Genomic DNA, 26110 nt, shown 5'->3' with positions numbered 1-26110 from the left:
CATAACTGTTGTTGTAAGATGATTCATTCTGTATCATTCATTCAGTAATTTCTGTTCAGTAAAGAACGTGACTATAATTACAGGAAGGATAAGCAACACACTCTGGTATGTTATAACAATAGTAAAATAATAATTAAACTTTACAAGTTATTTATTGTTTGCCTTGGGGGTCGTACAGGATATGGCATGTATCTCTTAGGTTCAAGGGATATCAAGCTGAGGATGTGCAGGCTTACTTCGCGCGAAGATTAAGGTAAAAAAACAGAAATGTATATTTGTTCAAATATAAATGTTAGCACTGTTGCCTGACACCTCTGGGACCTAGGTTCGAATCTCCGCCTGGGTCACATCACACACATGGGTTACACCTTAATTTCTAAGAAGGGTATCTTATCATATCACTTTGCAAATACGGTATCTCATAGTTCAAATGTGTAATATTATTTAATTAAGCCGATAAAAAAGAAGTAATAGGCTAATATCCACAATTACGCAAATAAATGGCATTTCCCCCTTTCGGAGATTAAATGTATCGCCGTAAATGATATTTCAAGGGATACGAAACTAACATGGGGAACCTGTCAGCCACGGCTAGGAGGCGGTACTGTGCGCCAAGTTAGCAGTGATCCGTTATAACTGACCCATTGTAACACCAGCGATTACGTTAATAATTACGGAAATTCGTACTCATACTTTATACGCGATTCGACTGATCGCCATTGCATCTCAGAACAGTTTGCAAGAAGAGGAACATTAAAAAACAAAATACTGTACTTGGCTCGCTCTCATGCCGATGATCTAAAGCATAAAATATGGGCGATAGAAGCTGATGAAAATGAAACCCTAAATATGAATCCTAAATATGAACAAAAGCACCGAAATACATAAGTTACTTCTGCCGTTTTAGAGAGGCCTGCATCCTCTGACTTGATTTCTAGGTGCTGAGGCAGAGGCTATAGCAGGGGTCACTAACCTTTTTGAAACAGAGAGCCACTTCACGGGTACTGAGCCATAGGAAGGGCTACCAGTTTGAAACGCCCTCCTAAACTATCTAAACTTCATGTTTAATGAACTTCATGTTTTTAATAAACATGTTTTAAATGCTTTTTTTAGATGTTGTCATTTTTAAATCTATACAAATGCAAATGTGATTAAAGAAGAATAGTAAGAGGATAGAATTACATTTTAGACGCTGCTCACTGGTGAGTTGTGCTATTTTTAGAACAGGTCTGCGGCCGACTCATGTGGTCCTTGGGGGTATTCTGGTGCCCGCGGGCACCATGTTGGTGAGCCCTGGCCTAGAGCTTCATGGTCAAACTAGGCCGGAAGTGTGATGTGGATCACCAAACTGCTCTCTCCATGAGCAACATCAATAAAAGTATAACAAGATCAAGATGAACTTACACAATTAGCCTCGTGTCCCTCATCACCGCTATTAATAGCTGTACTGAAAAAGGGCCCAGAGCCAATTAAGAGGGGTATCATATTTTCGGCTGAGTTGGGCGTGGGACTAAACCCATCTCAGATTTGGATGATATGGTGGCTAACAGTGACCTCATACTTTCAGGGTTGTGGGTTGGAGTTCCATCCATACTGTGTTAAAGAAACATACACTAAGGTGAAGGAATAGCCCGCTGTGTGCGTGTGCCCTAGCATGAACTGAAACCTGATTTACACTCCCTGCGTTCGGGGATGAGACCCTTTCTTACGACTCAATACTTTTATGTAATAGTTCACTATATATTAACATCCTGGCTGACCCAGCATTCATTTGGGGAAGCCCCACACTCGAGCCAGCCTGGCATCTCCCCCGTTACCCGAATCCAACAGGTAATGAAAATGGCATTAAGTGATTTAACACAAAGCCCGTCGTCTGTAGCTACGGGTTTACTTGGAATTTGGAAACCTAAAGAAAACCCCATAACAAAAAAAAAACCCACAATCATTGCATCATGAAACTGAATTTTACGGTAAGGAGTTGCTACTCAGTCGTCCTGATCCCACTTAAGGTCTAACGTCTACAATATACACTCCAGGAGGCAGAGACGTACACACCCATATTCCTCAATGCGAAAGGAAATACACTTCAATACATACTGTGTATCATATGTCTAATTAATAAACCACAGTGTTTATTTCATGATAAATAGGAAAAGGGGATTTTGTTTTACTAAGCAGCTAAAAGATCAGGACCCCATTATCTGCCCGTTCAGCTTTATCTGTACCTACTAGACTTACTCACTCACTTCCATACAGCACTTTTGGGGCAAACGTTAGCTTTCTGTCAAGCTTACCTATTACCTGACAGTAAAGTCAACTTCTATGATGGTCTGTGTGCTGAATTTGAGGTGCATCACTGAGATGACCCCATACCCTTTAAGCTTTTAGATTTCAATGTGGCTTACAAACACGTTCATTTAGCTTTTCTGTGAGATTGTTTTGGCACCATTAAGTAGACTAACATTTACACTGAGCGCTGGTAACAGTCACAAAGTATTACAAACAGTCTTTACTCTAGTAAACACAGACAAAATTACGGAGACTGGTGATTTGCTGTGTACTCGCCTTCAGAGTTAGCTTTCTATATATTAAAAATATCTATATTTATTTTTTTTACTTTTGCTTAGTGCCAGACAGTAAAACCTAGGGGTGGAGCTTGGAGAGACTCCTTTATAGTCAGACTCCACACCGTGGCCAGAGAAAGCAGAGAGAAGGGACCGGCATCGCATCAGGGACCAAGACCTGAGACCTGGGAACTTTTGCCCTGAAAGCAGAACCAGTCAGCAATCTTCTGAGGATCAGAGACCAGGGAGACAGGCCCAGAGGGGGAAGAACAAGAATGCGATCTGCTTTCCTAATGGTTCTGACAGCCTGCGGAGTACTGGCTGAAGACAGCATGATGCACAGGATGCAGAGCTGCAGTACACACTGTTCTCAGGTAATGAACACAGCTCGGTGCTAATTAATATCACCTATCCCCTTTACATTCTGTGTACGTGTCAGGCAGTGCCAATGGAAACTGATCTGATTCTGATGTGTAATTCCTAGGTAAAGGGTTACTAAAAACATGAATGGAATAAGTGTATAGATTAGGCGTCCATCATTCAAGCGATATTCAGTATATCATTCAAACTTAGATTGAATGAGAACCAAATGATTCGTTTCATTTGAGACCTTATAGTTCTGAAGCACTCTGTGTTTTGAAATGTTGCTTATAGCCTCTCAGTGCTTCCCAGTGTACTGTGGAATAGGCACAGTATTTCAGTATCTCATGGCCTTCAGACACAAGTGTCCAGCCGCTAATGACGTGCTGTAAAACTGCCCCTTTTGAGAAGTAAACGCAATGCTGATTATATAGTCTGCAAAATACTCATGGGGTACATTCACTGAAGAAATTCAGAGATGTATTAAGTGAATGAACATTTACATTCGAATTGAATTAGAGTGTGTGTTTGAATCCAGCAGTTACGGGCTGACATTTTTAGATAATCTGTACTAATACGCAAATAAATACTATCGTTCACAGCAGGTGGCCACCATTCAGGTGAATATGCAGTTTAATCATTACCTAATTTCACAAACAGAGTTCCTATTTTTACTAAAGAAATGCACTGACAAGCTAAGGCTGCAAAAATGAAGCAGGATGTGTTTACCTCAGGTTCACACGTTCACTATTTTTAACTACTGTTTCCTTAAGATTCTAGTCACATGAGCAAATCAGATTCCTACAAATGATGTTATCATTTGAATGATGAGTTAATTGATAAATGTTCATTAGCTCTGGGTAGTAAGATCACATGGTTGGCTGGTCATATTCAACATAAGCAATGGCTTTTCCCTTTTTTTAACAGGAAGTACAATGCAGAGGCAGGTCCCACTGTGAGTACATCCTATACAAATACCTGTGTGTGTGTCTGACTCTGCATGATTCGACATGACTCTTCATGACTCTGTATTAGTTGTCAGACTTTCTACAAACATTAGGGAGCCCAAGTACACAGGTGACCACATAGGGAAGGTGGTCCTGCCCATCTCAGCAGCTCTAAGACATTCTCAAACAGTGAGGCGTTGAACCCCCTCCAGCCACTAGTTCCACGTGGCCAGTAGAGCTTCGAGACGGCCACAGGATGTGAACCAATGACACAAAGGCACATCTCTGAGGTGGCTCTCACATCCTCTACGAGAAACTCAACCGGCCCCTAAAGAACAGACACTTTTGCTGGAAGTCGTCTACCTCCGCTCAAGACAAATAAAATTCCAGTATTTTAAAAGAGCCCGAAACAGAATGACTCACACAGGAGGGAGTGGCGTTATGTAACCTGGCGGTCACATTTACCACAAGTTGCCTGAATGTCTGACTGTATCACCCTCTTGCAGCGCCCTTTGACTTTTGCAAGGAGCCGGCCACAGAACTCAACCGAACAACAGTTCAAGGTATCACTGTTTCCACGGTGATGAAGTGTGAGCAGGAGCAGCGCTGTTCCCCACACCTGAGGGTGACGGCCGTGGTGCAGCTCACCAGTGGGTATTAGCTCTCGCCCGCTCCACGTTCAGGACGGCACTGTCCGCCGTTCGTTTTGTGGACCTCAGCTGCAGTTAGACTTCGAACCCAACTTCTGAAAATCTGCAAGTGAAATTATTAGTTGACTTGTGTTTACACTATTATATTTATCTACTGTCATGGTAGCTTCTCAATGTTATCTTTTCAGGATTTACAGTTCTTGTTAATGGTGCATTGAAGGTCTATCTCCATGATCAATGTTTATTTGGGTATTAGAAGCAGCAGTAAATTATGTCAAGCTTAGATACATGTAAAACTGATTTCCAAACTGTGTTCAAAGGTAAATGGGTTATCTGTACATTCATGAATCGAGCCCTGTGTGTCCCCTCCTATTGCCTGCTTCTGGGCTGAGGTTACACTGGAGTAGGAGATGGGGAAATCCCCTTGGTCAGTGCTCCCTTGCTTTCCGGAAGCTTACTTTTACTCGAAATGCCCACTTTTTCCCTGATGGCTTTGTGGTGTTCCTCCAGAGCAGCTCCGGGGTCTGGCTCTCTGCTTGTTCTCTGCTGGGATGCTGGAGACATGCAGGGCCGTCACCTTCCCCCGGCGGGACCTGCAGAGGCTGACGGGACAGCAGGTTTGCATACTTTGTAATGGATGTTCTTCGGTTTGTTCAGTTTTCATGACTGACCCTCCTATGCCTCCTGGTTTCTCCACCAGGTCTTGGTCCACGACGACTGCTTTGATGTGAGACCTGGCCTAGATGTTCACGTCACACTGAAAACTATTCCCAGCTACTGCAACCTGACCTGGTCACATGACCTCAGAGTGCCAGGCAAGCAACGGCTTTGAGTGTTGTGGGTTCGAGAAATAGCGATTAACAGTCACCAAACCTTTGCATACCTTTACCCTACTTCATGCCGAAACACATTCCTTTTAGCAATAACCACCTTCTGTGACAGAATGAGTAACATGAAAGTCTGTCTAACTCTACCAAAGTGTGTGTGATCCCAAGAGCAAAGTTCTAATTTATACAGAATTTAATTATACAGTCTGCATCCATGTTCTTTGTTTTCTCTTATTGCAGGGTGTAACAATGTAGACCTGAGGGAGAATGTTCCAGAATGCATCAGTAAGTCTCGGACAGACACACACTCAGATAAATGTCATAAATTCATTGTTATCTATTCTCTCAGACAAGAGAAATATTACTGAAGTAGTTCCTGTTTCTAGATGTTTTGTATGCTGTCCAAGATACACATAGATAATTAAGTTATATACGGATAATTATATCATATTTAACTCACATAAAAGATCAGAGATGCATGTTTCATGCATAGTTTTCACCAAAAAATAGGAATCAACTTAGATTTTCATGTGGGACATTCCAAATTTAAGGACAGGGCAGATGATGGTACACTTAAACGTGAATCTCCCAGTCCTTTCTATGCCGAGGATTGTAGGTGAAATGAGCAATCCTCACCCGTGACAGGTGGAACCATAGAGTTCGTGGTGGATTGGGAGCAACAGGAGCTGTCCGTCATGGTCTCTGGGATCCTGGAGGACTGGGATTATCACCTTAGGCTGTGTTTGAAGGGGTTCATCTGCAGGGGCACCAGCAAGCACATACTGGTAAGTCCTGCAATGCAGTTTCCATGCACTCATGCATGTGCATGGAAACATATCGTGTCTGTATGTTTTTTAAGTTAATTTTGGAATTACACAATAGAGAGAGTGAGCCCATCTGGTTGGGGTCAATGGTTGAACTTTCATTATGCTTGTAATAGTTAATTTTACTTTCTTCTTCCAGAAATTTATTCTGTAAAAAAAACTTTTTTTGCCAGAAGCATGCGGTTTTGGTTTCAGGCTCGGTGCCAAAATAAGTTAACTACAGTCTGGCAGAATAGAGTCAAACTGAAAGTCTGTTAATAGAGGAAACAGTGATGGTGACTGTAGTGGAGTAATTCCTTTAAAGAGCTTCGCCCCGCCGCACTGACCGCTGACGAAGTCCTCATTTATTAGCGATGAGGTTTCACCTTCCACGTAGCTGTTTCACAACTGCACCCGCTGGGAACGAAATTAGGAAGCTTCACGAGTTCTACATTTTGTTGATCAAAAAAAAAATAGCGTTGAAATAGTGGTCTTATGGATTTCGGGTTTGACATCTGCAGATCAAGAAGGAGGAGCCCCTGAAGAATGCAACGCTGCGCTATACCCGAGCACTGCCCTGCCTCTGCATCGAGGTACATGCATCACGTCTAGATCCAACGCTGATGGTTACCGAGGAGGTGCACTCTCCACGCGCGCTGTGCTCACCACGGTGGCTCTGCTTCACAGGGATGGCCATCCATGCCCGATGCCCGCAGAACACAAGTCTGCCCATTCAGAAACAGTGAGTTCCCCACAGTAACGACCACAGGGGTGAGACCAACCCATGACGCGGCACGGTGGGGCCGGCAAACGAGGGTTCGGCGAACGAGGGGCTGGCAAACGAGGGGCTGGCGAACGAGGGGGCCGGCACACGAGGCAGCCTCCTTTCAAGCTGCAGATGGATGTCCGCTTGGGGTGGTTAGGTCCATTCCGAGCAGAAGCACAGCAGTGCACAACACCATTCAAATCTACTTTACTAAACTAGTCACTTTTTAGTGGCTCATTATGTATCTTAGGAGAACTTTGTTCCAATTTCACAAACCCAGTCCATTTCTGTGCAAGCAGTGCTCATTAGATAGTCACTACTAATTGATATTAGATGCAGTTGCTGCTCCTGGGTCAGCTTGTGGGGACCCTCTTCCCTCTTATCCCAGCCAAAATAGGACAAGGACAGGCTGTCAGCTGATCTTCTCGTGAATTTAACACAGACGCTCCTATACTTATGAATGAGATACGTTCCGAACAGCCGTTCGTAACTTGAAATGTTCGTAAGTCATTATCCAACATCATTTTAATGGTGTACGCAAGTACAAAGAACTAGGATGCTGGGAGTTCGCACGCTACACTGCTGCGCGGCGGGAGCAGAGGCCAGAAGTCATACTGGGTGGAATTGGCATGCAGGGAAAAAATATATATATATTTTTAGATATAAAAATAACATCTAGTGTTTTTTAGAGTCAACATTCCATACGTTCAAAACTGTCGGCCATCAGACACTGAAAACAGTGTCTTTCACAGATACGGGGGAGCTGTGGAAGGGGGTGACCTTCGACGCCGAGCAGGAAGTGTTGTCATGGGAACCAGAATGCCCCGTGGAGGCGGTGGTCTCACTCTGCCAATCAGCAGGAGAGCTGGACTGCCATGACCTTGCCAATTCCAGCCAAGTGGTCAGCTCAAAGAAGGTGTTGCCTTTTAATACTGGCATCTATAGAAAATGTTTCCTTCCCTTTGGCTTCTTACTTTTATCAAGTTGCTGAATCGCCTCTTTTCTTAGGTGGTGTTTTCCAAGGTTGACCCCCACCCAAAGCTTTGTGTGAAGGTAAACAAGCTACTTCACCCGAAATGTGACATATTCATTTCCCAAGCTCATGCACATTAACACAAAGCAACATTTATCAATTGAAACCACAAACATGCATCTGAGTCATCTATCCTATACATCTCCTGTTGATGTCCTGTGTTTCTCATCAGTTCAGCACGGCCGCAGGATCTTGGGTTAAATGTCCCTTTGGAAGACAGAATGCAGGTACTGTCCATCACTCGCACCACACCAAGCAGATATTTCTTGGTTTAGTTCTTATCGTTCCATATAAGTCCTTCAGATCTTACTAGCCAGACAGAATTGCCGTCATTTAAATTTGATTGATTTGCTGAATGATTATGGAGGGTCAGTATCAAGGAGTTAAAGTAGAGCAGGTATGGGCCCTGGTGCATGAGCAGCAAGCAGAAGTAAAAAGTTCAGGTCCAGAAAGTACAAATCCGGACCAAGAGTTTGCTTCAATCAACAAGTTCAACATAAAGAGTCACAGTCACAGAGCGACTCAACTGGCTGGTTGACACAAAACCTTGGACTGGATTTGTACTTTCTGGACCTGAACCACCCAGCTGTGGTATCAAGCTCTGATACAGCCTAGCCTACCCTATGTAGTGAACTCCTCGTGTTGGGACCACAGGCTGGAGCAGGAGAGGCAATGCAACAAGACACAGTAACTACTGGTGGTTACAAGTGCTTATCGTCTGGTGTCATAACTAAGCTGTCATGCTAATTCATGGTGATGTGTGCCATGCTAACTGTCTGTTTACTCATGCTATCAGGAAAATTCACCTTTGATTTCCACCACGGAGCTAATATGGTGATTTTCTTTTGGACCCACCGCTCGGTGTTTGTATAAATTTTCCTTCAGCCTGGGATCTTACCTTCAGCTCAGTGGCACAGCATCAAAGAGTCACCGTGAACTCCTACATCGACACTGAGGTGGTGTGGCATCTGTGCCGGAACAGCGAGCCCATGGAATGTGACCAAGTCGCCTCAGTCGCTGTGGTATTCTCCAATCTAAAATTCCATCCTTGGCGTTGGGGGAGATTTTACATCATGTAATACATCACAGTATAACGGCTCATAGATCTCTCTGGAGAGTTTTGGAAGTGACATTCACAGGAGAACAGGCTCTGGACACTTATGGTGCTTTTCCACTGGCATACAGTAACTAGGCTGTACCCAACCAGTACTGCGGAGAGACACTAGTTACGGAGCGGTTCCAGCCTGTTTTGGTTTCCCACTGTAGACCTACCAGCTCGGTAAAGGTGTTGGCGGGTTTGGAGAGTGGCAGTGATGTAGAGAAAGAGGAGACTCCTGTTTACTGTTCACGCGATACACATCATGACTTATTATGTGCTAAAATCTGCTAGCCCGTGTGTGACAATCACCATGTTACGTTGGCGTCAAACACTAGCGGAATTAGCATTCGCTTGCATAAATTTGCAGTATGAATCTATTCCGTCCAGCCGTTCTATACAATACTCCCGGATCTCGTACAGTCAATTGGCTCCATTGTACATGTTCAGTACCATATGGACGGTGTGGTGACACACACCGCGTTCAGTCCCTGCTTACACACTTCGCCAATTTGAAATCTATAGTTTGTTAGTTTTAAAGCTTTTCTTTTTCTCAATATTTTCAAACCACAATTGGTCAGCCGGCTGACTGTAGTAGAAGGTTGGAACTTTTCAGGTTCTGAGTAATCAGGAATGAATTCCTACATTGTGATGTGCGATACTACGAATAATGGATAATACATAGAATATGCCCCTTTTCTGTCGCATAAAACACCGGTTTCTCCCTGCATTTCGGCCAATCAGATGGTGGTGATGCAGCCACTTGAGTTTGCTGACGCTTTTGGCTAGAAAGCAGGGTTCGGGTTAGTTCAGGTACGGAAACAGTCTCTTCGCTGTACGGCTTAGTTCTTGGTGGCAGTGGAAAAGTGGCATTAGTCAGTGTGTATAAAATCATTTGCAATGACGACAGAGCATTTTAGGTACATACACTATCCATGCAATTATTTAATATAGGCTACAGTCTTTGTAAAAAATGACAAATGCTATCTGAGGCCTTTATGTAAATAACTTAACATTTGATTTTTAAAGGAGAAATTTAAGCCTGTTGACATCAACCTAACCATGGAGGTATGCAGGCCAGGTGTCTGTATTCAGGTATGATTGCTCTCCCAACATCGAAATAGCATCAGCTCGGGTCACCGGCTCCACAGCCAAGCCTGATCACTGTTTGTGTGCTTCTCCTTTGAAAGGTGAGACGGACTGATGTCAACTTCTCCGTCCAAGTCCTTCACTGTGACTTCCAGTGCTGTGAGTATCGGGTTCTGTCAATGTCAGATAAAGTGGGCAGATTCAGCATAAAACGTCCTACAACAAAGCAATCTTGCATAGTTTGTGTCAAGTGAGAAGCGTCAGAAACTCATTCAGGGCCAGCAAGAACAAGTCATTTTAAGCTTTTTGTTGGGTAATGACTCTGTACATGACTCATGAAACACGGTAACTGGTATTAAAGTGTGTGTGTGTGTGTGTGTGATGTATTGGGGGAATGTTCTAGAGGGATTTGTTGGAAGTACAGGTCTACAAGCAATTTTGGATGTTTCAGGTTATAAGAACTGGTTGTGATCAGGTTTTTCTTTCCTGGACTGGGTTTAAACCAGGAACAAGCATTTCTTTGTTGTCTAACCACTGACAATTAAACAGATGAGTCAAGCTAAATAAATACTGATCTCCTTCAGTTATTCAGAATATTTGCTAAGATGATAAATGACATTGCTTGACATGTAGCTCCACACATCACAGTGCATTCAGGGCATTCCTCTTACAGGTTTAACCAGACCCATAGTTATCTTCTTCCGCTTTGTTCCTACAGCGGACAGCTACCCTGATGAGGAGAAAACTGGGAACGGCGCCCCCTGGCTGCTGCTGATACTCTGCTGCCTCTGTCTGCTCACCCTGGCTTCACTCCTTGCATTTAGTGCATTGAAGAGTTGGTGTCCTTTGTTGCTCTGTGACAAATGATAAAATGACAAAAATATTTAAGTGATATCCCCCAAAAAAGTTTTAAGCGTTTGTATTTTTTATATATAAATAATTTTAGGATTGGTCACTCTGTTACTGGCATAAACTAATCTCTGTCTGCCTGATTCCAGTATTCAAAAAGCTAAATTAAGGAGGGGTCCCGGCCGTGCTTGTCTATGTGAGTGGCAGGTAGGTAAGCCAATTACAGTGCTTATTTTTGAGAGGGGTGGAGCCACTGAGAATGGTGATTTAGACTGAACAGTTGAAGGTTTTGACTTTTTTTTCCCCAGTCCTGCCCGTCCTGCATCCATGGATGACCCAACCAGCCAAGGAGTCTTTCACCCAATTGAACACATCCGTACCACGTTCTGTGTGGAGCAGCTGGAACTTGGGTGGATTGTGGATTGTGGTGCCCCCCCCCCCCAAGGCTGTCATCGATCATAGTATCGAAGCAGGATGGGATGTGGGTGTCGTCTCGTATCTCTGTGACCCGGCTTCTCCAAAGCTGATGGCTTGGCCCCGAGGACCTCAGTCACAGCAGGGTTCCTCCTCACCCACGGAGGGGAGCCTTCCTCTACCTCGACAGTCAAGTGGGGTCAAGAACATACAAATTCCAGGCCCCACACAACTTAGTGAACGTGCGCAGGAACAACGGCTTAAGAGAAAGGTTGATATTCGGGGGACACGACTTAATTTACATGCAAAAGTTTATTTATTTATTGTAGAGGATGAATGAATCAAAATTAAATGGGGGCGGGGAGGGGGGGCACACGACCCCCTGGTTCCAACACCTTGCAAATGAATGACATGATGTTATGTTTGCCATTTGCACACTTTCACTGGAATTGTTTTGTTTCTTTTTCAATAATTCCTTCTCCCTTTTGGCACTGGTGAGTGGTGGCAAACTGGTGACAGTGATGCTTGGTGTGTGAGCACAGGGTCAGCCGACCCGGAGCATTTCGGGGGTATAGGAGCTTACTGAAGGATCCAGCGCAAATGCGACTATTCTGCCCCCTGGTGATTTACAAATGGCTTCGCTCATGGCGTCCCCCAGAACCACCCGCCCCCCCCCCACACACACACACACACACACACACACACACACGTGTCCAACCCCATGGCGAATTCTGATGAACATTTTGATCACAATATAGTTCCCTGCCCGCTCAGCTCGCCTCCCGTTAGGGTCTCAGTGCCGCTCCTGTTACCCGGCGAGTGTGTGACTGTGACGGCAGCGCGGAATCTGCCGCACCACCCGGCACTGGAGCCCTTTCGCCATCGGTTTTGACCGCAAGGATATTTCATCTGAATCGCATGGGGCTTTCTGCAGCTACGCAGTTTCTGTCTTCCCCTGCCCTCGCAATCCACCTGCTCTACTTTCCCACACCAGCATCAGCCCATAACTCGCTACCCCTATCTTTTACTAGCCCTTTAAAACGTGTTTTTTCCTCTAATGCCAAGCTTACAGAGTACCTGGGTACAATCACGTGGCTGCTTTTACTGTCATTTACATGGGGAAGTGCTTTCAGTGGATTTCCCCTATGCCAGCCAAGGTTTTGTTTCCTTGTACTCTGCATTTCCTAGAATAGAGAATGACAAACTGAACGCCATTGTCACGAACGAAGCTCTCGGAAAGCGGGATATAACCTTCGCCGGTCTTCACCGGCTCCCTTACTTCCTCATCCACTGTCCCAGTAACTGTAACGCTGAGTAATCGAATGTAATTGACTAATTACGTTGACTTGTAAATACCTATAACCTGTAAATAATTTAGCATACTGTAGACTGCACCAGGAAATATATATATATATTCTATTGTATTTTACTAATAGCTATCTTAGGTTTATTTATATTTATACCATGTCTACGAGACTGTATTTTATATTAATGTCGTACATTAATGCAAACCTCTTTGCTGCTGAGCAGCGAGCTACCAAACGAATTTCGTTGTATTTCTGATACAATGACTATAAAGTCTCTTATCTTCATAACGCAATAAATGTTTAAGGTCATTTTGAGTGATGTTCACACGGATTAGTTTATCCGGCAGCTGTATTATGAAATAGTATGCTTATTTAATATTTCTAGGTACAAAGAAGGGTTTGGCATGAACTGGGTGAGCTGAGCAAAAAAAACCAAGAATGGATTACGGCAAGGGGGTCATGGCATGTGCTAACTAAAGCGGCGTAAATGGCTTTAAAGAAGCCCCCACCTCCCTGGGCATTTCTGAGAAGCATTGGTTCACGAAGTGGGCGAGAAACCCGGCCATTATCATGCTACCACCATCGTACAACTTCTCTTAAATTCACGGGCATCTTTGCGACAGCACATCCGCTAAAAGTGTTGAGGTTTTGGCAGAACAAATTCAACTTCAAACGTTAGTATTAATATAAAGCAGTCCAAAGCCTAACTACTAACTAGGCTACATTGAATAAAGTCTGCGACATTTCTACAATACATAACAGTGCTCATTAATTGTATTACCATTTTTGAATTATGTAAGGATTAAGTCATTAATCTTAATGTCATCGTTAAAATGATTCAATGAGCGCCGCGTACTAAATTTATCGCCGGTAAACTCGCTTGCTATTTGGTGTTCTATACCGCCCTCTAGCGCTTAAAAGTTGCATTTGATCGTGACATTTCTTAGCCAGCAGAGGGCAGTACTGCACCGGCGGAGGAGCCCTTTCCAAGCAGACTCGTCACGCAAAGAGGTGTAGGGAATAACTTGCGAGAGCATGACATAATTTGTGGTAGCTGATCTCCGTGTTTTTCATTTCATACTTTTTCTGCGTGTGTGTCTGAGAGAATGTATGCATTTCTGAGTGAATATGCAGAAACAGTGTGTAAAAAAACAGTTCCAAGGATCAGCCTGCTTTTCGATGATGATTTCATATCCATTCTATTTTTTAGTGCTACTGACCACTAATAGGAAATGTGTGATATCAGTGGGGTATGTAAAACTCAGCCCCGCTGGCCAGTCTCCCTGTTTCTGTTCAGGACAACACGCTGTTGCATTATATGAATTATTACGACTTGCGCCTGGTATTTATTAATACAAAATTGAATGCTACCACGTCCCGTATGCGAACATTTGCACTGTTGTCTCGTCCGTTTCATGTTTATTAGCACAAGTGCGTTCCCGCTGCTGTCGGAATTTGCACACGGGTTTGTCAAACACTTGTGCTTGCCACGTGCCAAGTGATGTGACAAAGTGGTTAGATTTGGGCAATATGATGGGGCAGGGTGGTGCAGCAATGCAGGGAGAGTGTCACCATCATAAAGGGGCCCGAGTGTCACGTGTTCCCTGTGCATTGATGTCAGTTGTCCAGCAGAGGGCGCTCTCAAAAACTGAGCTGAACTGGTTTCTTTTCTTAATCGTGGCTATGTCTCAAGAAGCCTTTCTTGGCATTGTCCTATACTAGTATACAGTGGGGTGGGGAGTTAAACATCAGGAGCACATGCCAATAGGATGCAAAGTCCAGATATGGGATGTAGGGGGTATGAGGGAATGGGATAATGCCTATGATCAGAAGGTCACTGGATCAAATCCCATGGTCTTCAGAGTGATGTCACCGTTGGGCCCCTTGAGCAAGGCTCTTAACACCCAATTACTCCAGGGACTGGCACACTCCAAACCACATCCATCTGGACACTGGAACCCTGCTGACTTGGCTGGCATTAGCCCCAGTAAGGATAAGGGACGCACATGCATACCTTCTTTTCTTTGATGACCTCAGTGGAGGGAACTCCAAGCCGTCGCATGCCAGTTGAGCGCACCTCTCACTCTCTCGATCACCTCCACAACTCAGGGTAACTGCCTGTTTATCTGCCATGCATTTGTGCTTTGAAGATTTTGTGAGATTGCACTGCTAACCAGATCCACACAAGTGCAGGCAGGAATCAGAGCAAGAATGACCTCATCCGCTATCCTGATTTGAACTTTCCCGTTAGTTGTCTCTGGCTTTGTTTCTGCTGGAGTAAACATTTCACCCTGCTTTTTTGTCTCTATATGTATGACCTCTGAGTCACTGAAACAACAGAATCTGAAATTAACTGAATTTTCTTCATAAATGAATATACTGTGAGCCGATAGACTCAGTGGGCAGTTTATTAGGTACATAAACGCCACCTGCCACACCGTGCGGCTGCAACCAAACTCATACAGCTACACACAGGGTCATCAGGTTTAGTTACTGTTAATCTGATCTACATCATTTTAAACGAGTGTGATCATTGGTGCCGTACATGCTGGTTCCAGCATCTTCCAGGGATTTTCACACACTAGCCTAGAGTCTCAGCTGGCAGCTTGGTCTCCTCTGAAGCTCACAACTGTCTATGGAATGGACCAACTCACTTACCAATACATTGCTTATGATTCTGACTTTTGAACAGCATAATGACAGAGGAACATGCAGTGACTCTCTAAACCCACCCAGACTCACTGCCAGATTCAGACTGATATTCACATTCCTCATGCTCCATCATCTACCCTTTGATGAGGTCAGCCAGTATGTGTTACTTGTGGCTAAGTCAGTTCAAAAGAGCAGGAACTTCTGTGATGACGTTAGAGATCAGTGTGTAGAAAGAGACGGGCAGTGTGTGTGTGTCTGTGGGTGTGTGTGTGTCTGTGGCTGATTGTGTGTGTGTGTGTCTGTGGGTATACGGAAATCAATTCCATTCAGCTGTTCCATAGTACTTTTTTTAGTAGGAGGCTGGAAATTTTCAAGTTTCAAGTTATTAATACAGTGTGATGTGCAATAATAATAATAACAATAATAATAACGGGGGCGGCATGGTGGTGCAGTGGTTAGCACTGTTGCCTCACACCTCTGGGACCCGGGTTTGAATCTCCGCCTGGGTTACATGTGTGTGGAGTTTGCATGTTCTCCCCATGTCGTCGTGGGGTTTCCTCTGGGTACTCCGGTTTCCCCCCACAGTCCAAAAACATGCTGAGGCTAACTGGGAGTTGCTAAATTGCCCATAGGAGTGCATGCGTGAGTGAATGGTGTGTGAGTGTGCCCTGCGATGGGCGGGCCCCCTATCCTGGGTTGTTCCCAGCCTCGTGCCCATTGCTTCCGGGATAGGCTCCGGACCCCCCGCGACCCAGTAGGATAAGCGGTTTGGAAAATGGATGGATGGATAATAATAACAACAATGACATTGAATATGCCATTTTTTTCCTTCAGATAATCCATATCCATTGGTATCGACTAATCAGATGATGGTTACGCAACCAGCTTGGTTTAGGCACGTGCACAGGTACAAACTGGGTATGGGTCATATTCTTTGCGATGGAAATTGCCAGGTTTGCGGTACGGGTCTGGTACGGCTTGGTTCTTGATGGCGGTGAAAAAGCACCATTAGAGTGACTGAAATGGATGGAAAGCATCTCTATGCATACACACTGTTAGCATGTGCTCTGGGGGCTGTTTTAACATTAGCTGCTATTTCAGTCCTGTTTCTCTTCATGGCGTCCTCACACCCTTTCTAAACATGCTTGCGGTGTCTGGCTGTAGCACAAAAGAGTGACCTCATATTGACAAATACGGACATTTGTTCATACGTTAAATGGATCGTGGAGATATGCGGTTAAAAAGAGATGAACAAGTATAAAATGCCAAACGGACGGTATACTGGTTGAAGATGTGCTTCTATGAGTGGATGAAAAGAAAATGAAGTGACTCTCTCAACAATAGACCAGATGACATTCTAAACCCGGAACCTTGGTAACAGTAACAACAATGAACTATTCAAATAGCAAACAGAAACGGAAACCAAGTTACATCAGTGATAAAATGGAGCTCAGATGTTACCCACTGCCCTGTTCTTCTTCAATCCTTGCCTCAATCCCGCCCCCTAATGGTGGGCCCACCGGCAGGTCGCTCCTCGTATAAAATGCTTATAACGGAATTCCGACTTATGAACTCCGAGGATTCGACACAAACTCCAAGCTCAGAATCCAAGATGGCTGCACCCTTCATCAACGGGAGTTAAAGCTGTACTTTTATACTGTTTATTAACACTCATGTTTCATTAGTGGCTCATCAAATCGGTCGTACAAACAATACTGTCCAACTGCTATCTGTGGATGTGCTGCTACGGAGTTTTATGCACAAAAACACAGCGCAATGTGTTTTTCTCAACTGATATTGCCAACAATGCCTAACAATTAATTGGTCTAAACTGGCTTTCTTGCGTAGTCGGATAATTGTTGGTTTTAAGGTAGTCCGGGCCAAATGTAAACGTTGATAAAGCCCATTCAAAATGAAATACCTTAAATCCGACAAGATGTCCTGGTTTTGCTAAATGGTTTTCCGACTTGTACTGGAACACGTTTAACTCACGTGGTCATTCCCAGTTCCGAGTTCCGACCTGCATGGTAAGTGGAACGCAGCATTGGTCAGTGGAGTTCAATTGCACTCACGCTTTTGCTCAATGCAGGGCCAGCTGGATAGTATGGAATGCAGCAAATCAAAGTAGAAATAAATGGCTTGCCTGCAATCCGAAGCACCCATATGGAGAATACAGGCATCGGTGCAACTAATGCAACTGTGGTCATAAAGTGTTTTAACAGTAGTGACAACTTAGTTGTGTCTTAACATTAGTTGGGCTGTTTCCCTTAAGCTGTACACCACAAATCGGACCACTTTGCATCCATGACACACTTGCTCTTATAAGACCTTGCATCGTACTCGAAATGTTTCCACTGTGCTTTCACATCTGCGTCCAACTCCCATTTCCCCACAGGGAAAAAAAAATCTATTTCATTCTATTTTAAATTTAAAGAAAAAAATCTAAACTAAAAATAAATAATTTCCTGTTATTCATTTTCATCTGTGTCTGAATTTTGGTGGTTTAGTGGTTTGGGGGAGAGTTAATTACAGTAAAATTAGAGTCAGAGATTCACGTACACACGCATGAGTGTGCGGACATGCGTGTGTGTGAAAGAGAAAAAGAGAAGAAGAAAAAAAAAGAGAGAGAGAGAATACCTTCCAGGCTGTGTGAAAGAGAAGAAGAGAAAGAGTTATAAAAAGGAAGAGCGAGGAATATTTATAACGGGGTGGGCAATTTGGGGTGTTGTCTGATGTAAACCAGTCCGTGGACATCAGGAGGAGAGGATGGCCTACCTTGGAGGATGAGGTGTTCTGGTCCGTGCACATCAGGAGGAGAGGATGGCCTACCCTGGAAGATGTGGTGTTCTGGTCCGTGGACATTAGGAGAGGACGGCCTACCTTGGAGGATGAGGTGTTCTGGTCCGTGGACATCAGGAGGAGAGGACGGCCTACCTTGGAGGATGAGGTGTTCTGGTCCGTGGACATCAGGAGGACAGGATGGCCTACACTCTGGAGGATGAGGTGCTCTCAGCACTCAGCAGTAGGAGGATGAACTGCCCCCCCCCCCCCCATTCTGGGTGAGGTAAAGGTTTCCCTCAGAGATGCCATTTTAAATGCAGTCGATCACACAAGTTAGCGTAAAGACACAGAGGATTATCTGAAAGTCTGGTTAGTGTGAGGAATGACATTGTTAATAAGTTCCGCAGGAGTTGTAAAGAAAGCACCTTGATGTGAGGCCAGCGAGAGTCATCGTCTTTGGGTCGATGACACCGCTGCCTGCCGCGGTCCAGCTGGAGCGAGTCTGCCTGCTCTTTGGCATTCCTGCACTGAGCAAGAAAGCTGAGAGCAACTCTGTCCCATATTTGGGACGGTTACTGATGACCTCATGGTGGGTTTGTTTTATCTGGATGGGACCCGCTGTCCCCATTAGTCAGGTGAGGAGGAATTTCCATGTGCCTGTACAAAGAAGAGGGAAACCTTCTCTCAGGCGGCTCAGCTATAAGCCACTGCCTTCCATTTTATATGACTAAAGGGGCGGGTCCTGTAGGCCTAAACACATCAAGCCCATGTGTGAAAGAACAGAAACACAGCCAATATGCCAGTGCTCTACCATTCAACCAGGACCCCATCATCCAAATGTCTTGTGTTGTCTTGCGATGGTGTCTCCCCAGGAGTAGTACTGTAGCACATGGCATAAGTACAGAGCTGGGGCCTGTACTACGAAGCGGGGTTACTGGCTTATCAGGGTAACTTGATGGATTTAAGGTAGTCTTAGCGAAATGTAAGTGAACGAATATGAAGTCCATTTAAACTGTGGTACCTTAAATCCGACAAGTTACCCCGATAAGCCAGAAAACCCGCTTCGTAGTACAGGCCACTGGGAGGGCTGCTACTAAATGACAGGAGGTACAGCATTGACTGTGGGGCCAGTGGCGACGTTTACCACCACTCAACCCCACCCCCGTTGGCCACAAACAGTCGCGACACTAAATATTAAATAAAAGCTTCCTTTACTTAGGAGATGCTAGAGCGGCATGGTCTGCTAACCAGCTAATAGTCTTCTGATTCTACGCACTAGCTATTTGTTTAGTGTTTGAAACATCTGGGGGAGGGCAAATTTTTAAGTTTGGCTCCAGGAAAGACAAACCCACCCCTGATGTCGGCACAGAGCTTATGGCAGCTCATGAGATTGAAATGGACTAAATAGCAAAAGACCGAATGTAATGAGTTGTCACCCAGCTCCAGCTTCTGTAATCGGTTGGCCCAGGAGAAACATTAAACCACAGGCGGAGCAGGCAGTGAAGCCAGCTCAGGCCGATTCTGTTTTGGGGTGATGCGCAAGTCGGCTGAATTTCCCTCCTGTGAGTTCGAAGGCTACAATCCGCCGACTCCGGGCCCAGGTCCTCCATGTGTTTACGTCGGAATGCAGGTCGAAGCCTTGTTGTCAGAGCAACGGAGCCTGGAAGCCACATAAACAAACATCTTGCTGCTTTTGTGCGAGGCTGCTTCTGGACAGACTTCAGATGGGGGCCACCGATGAGAGGCTGGGTCCTCCCTCGAAGGAAAGGTTGCAGCTGCAGTTGTTGGGACAGCTTCCCAGGCGGCAAGGAGGGCTACAGTTGTAAGGAGATCCTCTCCCAGCCTCAAGGCTTCAGAGCTCTTTTACATCACCTTAGCAGACCCAACGTTGAGGTTTGTGATACATTTCATAAAATACACCAAACACAACCCTTCTCAGCCATAAACCGATAACATTAGTTGGCTACCTTAACCCCAGCATGTGGGTTACCTGATCAGGGTGTGTGCATGCCTTGTACTAGCAGGAATACGGGTGAGCCCGAGCAACCGGTCTTGGCATGGTTGCCGTGGTAACGTCCTGAGGGTACCTCTGGATTTCAATGGCTGGTCTGGAGCTCGTTTTGTAGGTCAGCTGCAGATAGTCCCTGCTGTGTTTACAAGCTCCCAGCTGGCCCCAGAGCACTGTGAGGAACAGCACTAACCAAGGACTACAGGGCAGGGCACAGCGCGCACGTGCAATGCATGACATCATTAAGTCAACATTTTCCATCAACACCATGAAACAGGGCTCACGGCTCCACAGATGAAGTTATTATTATTATTTGGTGCTGATTCCTGGCAACCATATAGAGGGCATTTTCTCAGAATTATCCGTCTTCTTTCTGGGTGTTCATTGTTGATGGTTGAGTCCCTCCAACTTGTTGCTGGTTATCCCGTTCCTCATTTATTTTCATCTTGAAGCATCATGGTCTACAGCTGAAGTACACCACTTCTGTTTACTGTCCCCTTCCACTGCATTTCCTCAGGACAAGCAGAGATCTGGGATCCAATATTCCCTGCCATTATAACAAGCTCTCCAATGTGATGTGACAAGCCACCAAAGCTGCCCTCCCCTTTCCCCCTGAGAAACACATCTTCTTCAGGTTCACTCAGGCAACTCAAAGAAGCCTCCTCCCAGCTGACAGATGTCTGCCCCAGTGAGATTTTCCCATGTCCCTGTGGGATATTTTCCACATTATAAAGATGTCATGACCACCCTTTAATGAATCACGGTGTGCATGCCTTGCTGTTTAAGGCCAAGACAGAAGAAATCTCAAAAGGCGCCAAGATAAGTACCATCTGTTGTTTTCGATGATGGGTGGCCACCCTGCTACCACGACGGCACCCTATTTGGTCAGCTGGACCCAAGAGGCTGAGGGAAGGGGAATCTGTCCTTTCCGAGTAGGGAACCGCAAAAAACGGGACACAAAAGTGGTTGGTGAGTAGCGGTGGTCCTTCAAGAGACCTGAGGCTCATTGGCCTGGCTGGAAAGAGGTTTGAGGAATGTTGGGGGGGCATTTTTTTACCTCTTACCCCAGCTTTACTGTAGCGTGAACAATGTCATGCACTGAAGAACAAACACACCCACCCCTGTCCAGATTAATAATGCCGCAGTCAGCTTCAACTGAAGATGTGATGCTATTTTTGTTTGAATTGGCTTATATTAAACCATCCAGTTGTATTACTCAGTTTAATACTGCCAAGATAAACGCTACGGCAGTATCTGCCCAAGCCGGGCATGCCTTTCGATCGGACCTTGGGCTTGGCATTTCACTTGCAGGACCAGCTTCAGAAAGATCAGGAAGTAAAGCGGACGCCGGACCCAGATCATCTTTCACATGGTGCATCTCAGACTTTAGGTTTCAGTCATTGATTTTGAAAGGTCTGGCTGATGCAAGTAGGGATACAAGTACGCTGGTCAAGCCTGGAGTTGCTCTGCAGCAGGGCCAAGTGTTGAAACTCCACTGGGTGTGTTGGAGGAACAGAAACATGTGCCAAATCATATGTCAACCAGTACGTATAGTCACCCAGTCTCAGCTGGTGGCCTTCTGAGCGTCAACCCTGGTCATAATTAAGAGGAGAAGGTCCGAAAGTCAGAGAACACTTTCTCAAGAACACAGGGAACTCCCGTCAGCATTTTGGATCTTGTTATCCAGACTCGTAGTTTGAGTTTTACAGAATAAAACAAAGTTTTAGTTTTTTGGCTAGAGCACCAAGAAATCTGACAGATATCATGCCATTTTATTTTATAAATAACAGGAACAAGTCAATCATTTCCATGTATAGGATTGTTTTACAGGGGACCACTGACTGTTTAAACATTCCTTTTGCTAACTGCCAAGCTGCTGTACATGTGTGTTGTGGTTATTCAAAGGATCTTACATTATAAAAACATTGGTTTGCTACCTTGTTTGAGTGCCAAATTTGTGGTTGCCATGATGTCCTGGGACGGTTGTTTGGTTACTGGGTCTGTGTGAGGTGACGGGTATGGACAGGGCACAAACAGGGCATGAAGTGAACATGAAGAAATCAGAGGTGTCCCCTTTCTGCCTCAACACCACAGTGCCAACACTCCCAGTGTCAGGGAAAATGCTAAGCATAACAGCTAAACTGAACTTGCCTATAATCTGAATGAGCTCATTACTGCCTAGCTGGGCTCTCTGTGTTCAGACTTTCCCCTGTCCATTGTCAGCATCTTCAGGTTCTTAAAAAGCACAATTCAAATGAACTATTATCATTGATCTAGACTGAGCTGAATGCTCAGGTTTTAGGTTTTAACGCTCAGGATAATTCATCGCAGAGATTATGTACGCAACTCTCTTCATGTTAAATATTAAGTTCCACAAATTGTTCATTTTGTTATGGAAAAACATTTCCCTCTCTGTAGATACGTTTGTAGTCTTTGTATCAGCATGTCCTCTCCTGGCATGTAGAGGGGACCCCCCTCTGGATGGGGCACACAGATACTCGTCTAGAAGCTCCCTCAACAAGCTTGGCCCTACCGCATTCTCCCCTCTCCCAGGCACATTCGCATTGCTTACACTGCTCAGTCCCAACCTTCACTCTGCCAAGGATTCCTCTGTGACCCCAACAGTTAACTCAAGGCAGGGCCATGGCTTGACATCAAGTCAAATCAATCTAACTATATTTATAGAGCACTTATAACAGCCCTTGCTGAGGTGAGCGCACAGCTACATGTGAAGTACCTGCTTGTGTCATCTAGATGTCTATAGAATAGAAGAGAGGATGGATTGGCAGATGAGCAGCATCAGTGTTACTGTGAAGTCCACGTGACAAGATGGAGGACCGGGTTACTAACGCATCACAGTTAGATTAATATGTGATGGCATCCCCCCAACCCCTAAGACTCAGAAATTCATGCTGTATGTGTACAGCAAGCAAAAACACTCCGGACTCCCACTAATCCTCTGCATTATTTACGGGATAGTTTCCCCATTCACTATAGAAATAACATGGCTAGCGTAGCATGTGATCTGCCAGTGCAGTCTGGCTGACCTTTGACTGACTCCCCTCTGGGAGTACAGATATTGTTCAGTATCATTGCACAGCAGCATACCTAAAATTAACGTCAAACCGGCGCAACACTGGACACGCAGATAACACTCAGGACCACTGTAGCTGCGGCGACTAGCACTCCCTCGCATTAAACGTCAACAAAGCACAACCTTTCTCAAAGCCGTGTGAAAAATGAAGGCCTGTTTTTGGTCCTACTTTAGGACAATGATGTGGAAATGGTGTTCAGCTCGGGGCTGTGGACCCAGGGCTGACATTTTCACTCGCCCTAGATGAGATTAATGAGCATGTTTGAGTATGGTGAACAGGCATATCAAACTCCATTAGTCTGGGATCTGCCGCGATGGCATGCGGACGCTGTCGGCAGGTACGCACTGCAATCGCATCTGAGGACAGGAGTTTCCCCATGTGGGTTTTCCGGCAGAACACTGTCACAGCAGAGAGCACGGCAGCCAAGGAGACCTCCAATGTAGGTCTGTAATCCCCCCCGTGTTGAAGTGGGAAGCTCCAGGGGGAAGGGAGAGCCAATCACCAGGGGTCATCATCATAACCAAAACACCAGCAGCAACGGCGGTATGTAGGAGAGAGTGATGATTCTCGAAACACCCCCCACCACCACCAATAAGGATTGTGAAAACCAAGGTTGTTCTACTGCCCCAACTCCCCCCCAGATCTCTGCCCCCAACTTCTCTTTATTCTATAAAGCAGGTTCTGAAAGGAACAACATTCACTTATACGATTACATTCATCATGGCAGGAGCAGGGAGCCCATCTTTGTTAGGGAACACGGAGCACAGGAACACAGCATCAAAAGGAGGCAAATGTCATATCAGAAAGGAAGCGGTCGTGCTCACAGATGTCTTTTTAGCAGAGAGCATTTATATATATAAACCTGGATAACATTCCCCCACTTAGCCGCATCCAGATGCCGCATTAACCAGGTTCATGTTCAGAACGTGACTGTTTTGCCGGTGCAGCAGCAGAGACGCTGACTGGTTTTATCTGTAATTAGTGCGGGTTAATATCTGGCCCACTTTCCTATTACTGCAGCACACAGCCAGGCAATGGGAGGCACATCACCCCAGGGGGAACATCCATTCCCTTCCATTCAATGAAATTCAAATGTCCTGATTCACTACCTCTCCAGTATGCAAATTCCCAGCCTGGACCTTTCATCGGACCCTCTGGCATTTGACCCGTTGCTGATTGATCTGCACGCAAAGGCAGAGGTGGGTGTGGCCGACACACAAGGGTCGTTTGCGGTCTGTCTGGCTTTAAGCTGGCTGTTTTGCAGTGCCCTATCTGGGCCGGGAGGGGAAGCTATTAAAATAAAATCCTTCCTCCCTTCTACAGCATCCTCTTGGCCTGCAGGACGTTGCTGTAATACAGACAGTTTTACAATCCGACGACCCTCAAAGCTGCACTTTACCTCACTAAAAATACATATTAATGTAACATCCTTGGATAATACCCCTGGATGCCTAATTCTCAGTCACATACTCCACACCATCTAGTTAAACTTGTATGTTGCGAATTTGATGACTTAAACTCCTCAAAAAAAAAAAAAAAAAAAAAAAAGGATTATAGAAGGGGTCTCCAACCTGGTATTTACCTGAAAACAGGTGTGGCTCATCAGAAACCTGGTAGGATAGAAACCCTACTGGACAGTAGTTCTCCTGGAGCAGAATTGAAGACCCCACCACTAAATCGCATCTTTATAAGCTTGTCTTTACCTCACTTGTACCATCTACTTTGTAATATATAGTTTGTTTATTTTGGTGGGAGAGTTTTGTATTTCTGGTTTTTTAAAAAATCCACATGGGCTGGGGTGAACAGAATTCGATTTTAACTTAACCAATTCCCGGCCGCCGTCCCAAAGCACCACGTTGGCTGTAATTCTAGTACCAGCCAGCAGGGGCCTCTAACGCCTCTGCGACAGCGGCTGCGGAGGGCGCGGCTGCTTATTCAGGTCAATGAGTTCCTTGTCATGATGAACAGAGCGACTCTTTCCAGAACCGCAGAGGGGATCTGTTTTTATACTCAATACACTCATTATAAACATCAACTGGCTTCGCTAATTTGCCTGTTTTTGATCAAGTCGACAAAACTATTGCATGTCGGGGAGGGAGGGAGGTACAACCTGGTACGGTTCTTATGTTCTTTATGGACAACTCACCCCTTTTTCACTCTCACACAATGTTCCCTCAGACCGCTGATGGAGTGATACGGTGCTGTCGGGATAATTGCACATTATTTGCGTGTGACGCGAACGGTGAGGGTGACTCACTTTTTGATTAAAGGCGGCTGTGATGCCAGATGCACGACGACGGGCAAGGTTGCGCCCTGCGGGCTCGGATTCCCGCAGCTGTGCCGTTCCCCTGCGCTGCAGTTTTGATAGCGAAAGCAGCCGGATTGTGTTACGCGGATAAAGCGTGGCAATGCGCCGGGTTCCTGCGGAGCGCGCCGGGTGAAACCGGGTCGCGCTGGCACGGGTTCAGCGCGCGCCGGCTCAGCGTGCAGCCGCCTCGCACGGGGTACCGCATCCAGCGCGTGTAGGGGGCGTTCCAGCTCCTAGCGCAGAGACGGCAAAAATGCAGTTTCAGACGGAAAGATACTGCAAAGGGCAGCTCCAGCGGACAGACGGCGCGATCGTTGCTTGCTCGTTTCCCTCCTGCAAAGCTGATGAGCTCAGCAGTGGCGACGGGACCGTCTCTGCACCGCACTGATCAATCAAAGCAAAATCGCGTCTGTCAGCCTGACTTTTTCTATTAACATAATGATACACTGACCTTCGGATTATGTCGCTATCCCAGCCGCCATGAGCAGATTCGTAGCACACTTGAGCAAGGCATGCAAATATTTTTCAGATAACGCGGTTGAGCTAAGTGGTACTTCTGAA

The 26110-nt window shown here is 45.4% G+C and overlaps 1 protein-coding gene and 1 long non-coding RNA gene across 2 annotated transcripts; one reads left to right on the top strand and one right to left on the bottom strand.

Annotated features, from left to right (window-relative positions):
• Positions 1–57: 57 nt before the first annotated feature.
• Positions 58–12054, top strand: il17rel (interleukin 17 receptor E-like). The gene is made up of 20 exons (XM_049007332.1): positions 58–253; positions 2628–2938; positions 3527–3544; positions 3852–3879; positions 4378–4521; positions 5032–5138; positions 5222–5336; positions 5589–5633; positions 5994–6133; positions 6673–6744; positions 6839–6893; positions 7670–7833; positions 7926–7970; positions 8123–8177; positions 8836–8972; positions 10076–10141; positions 10237–10294; positions 10854–10970; positions 11134–11191; positions 11293–12054. Exons 2-19 carry the CDS (start codon positions 2840–2842, stop codon positions 11151–11153), a joined length of 1485 nt encoding a protein of 494 aa, XP_048863289.1. The 5' UTR covers positions 58–253; positions 2628–2839; the 3' UTR covers positions 11154–11191; positions 11293–12054.
• LOC125738423 (uncharacterized) lies at positions 10137–26061 on the bottom strand. Its single transcript, XR_007396832.1, has 3 exons — positions 26001–26061; positions 10807–10989; positions 10137–10308 (listed from the first exon to the last, which is right to left on the bottom strand). It is a non-coding gene; the product is annotated as an uncharacterized LOC125738423 (long non-coding RNA).
• Between the last annotated feature and the right edge of the window lie 49 nt (positions 26062–26110).

The sequence above is a fragment of the Brienomyrus brachyistius genome, chromosome 3 (genome assembly GCF_023856365.1).
Source record: "Brienomyrus brachyistius isolate T26 chromosome 3, BBRACH_0.4, whole genome shotgun sequence".
Lineage (NCBI taxonomy): Eukaryota > Metazoa > Chordata > Actinopteri > Osteoglossiformes > Mormyridae > Brienomyrus > Brienomyrus brachyistius.
Note: the sequence above shows the minus strand (reverse complement) of the source record. Positions and strands in the feature narration are given on the sequence as shown.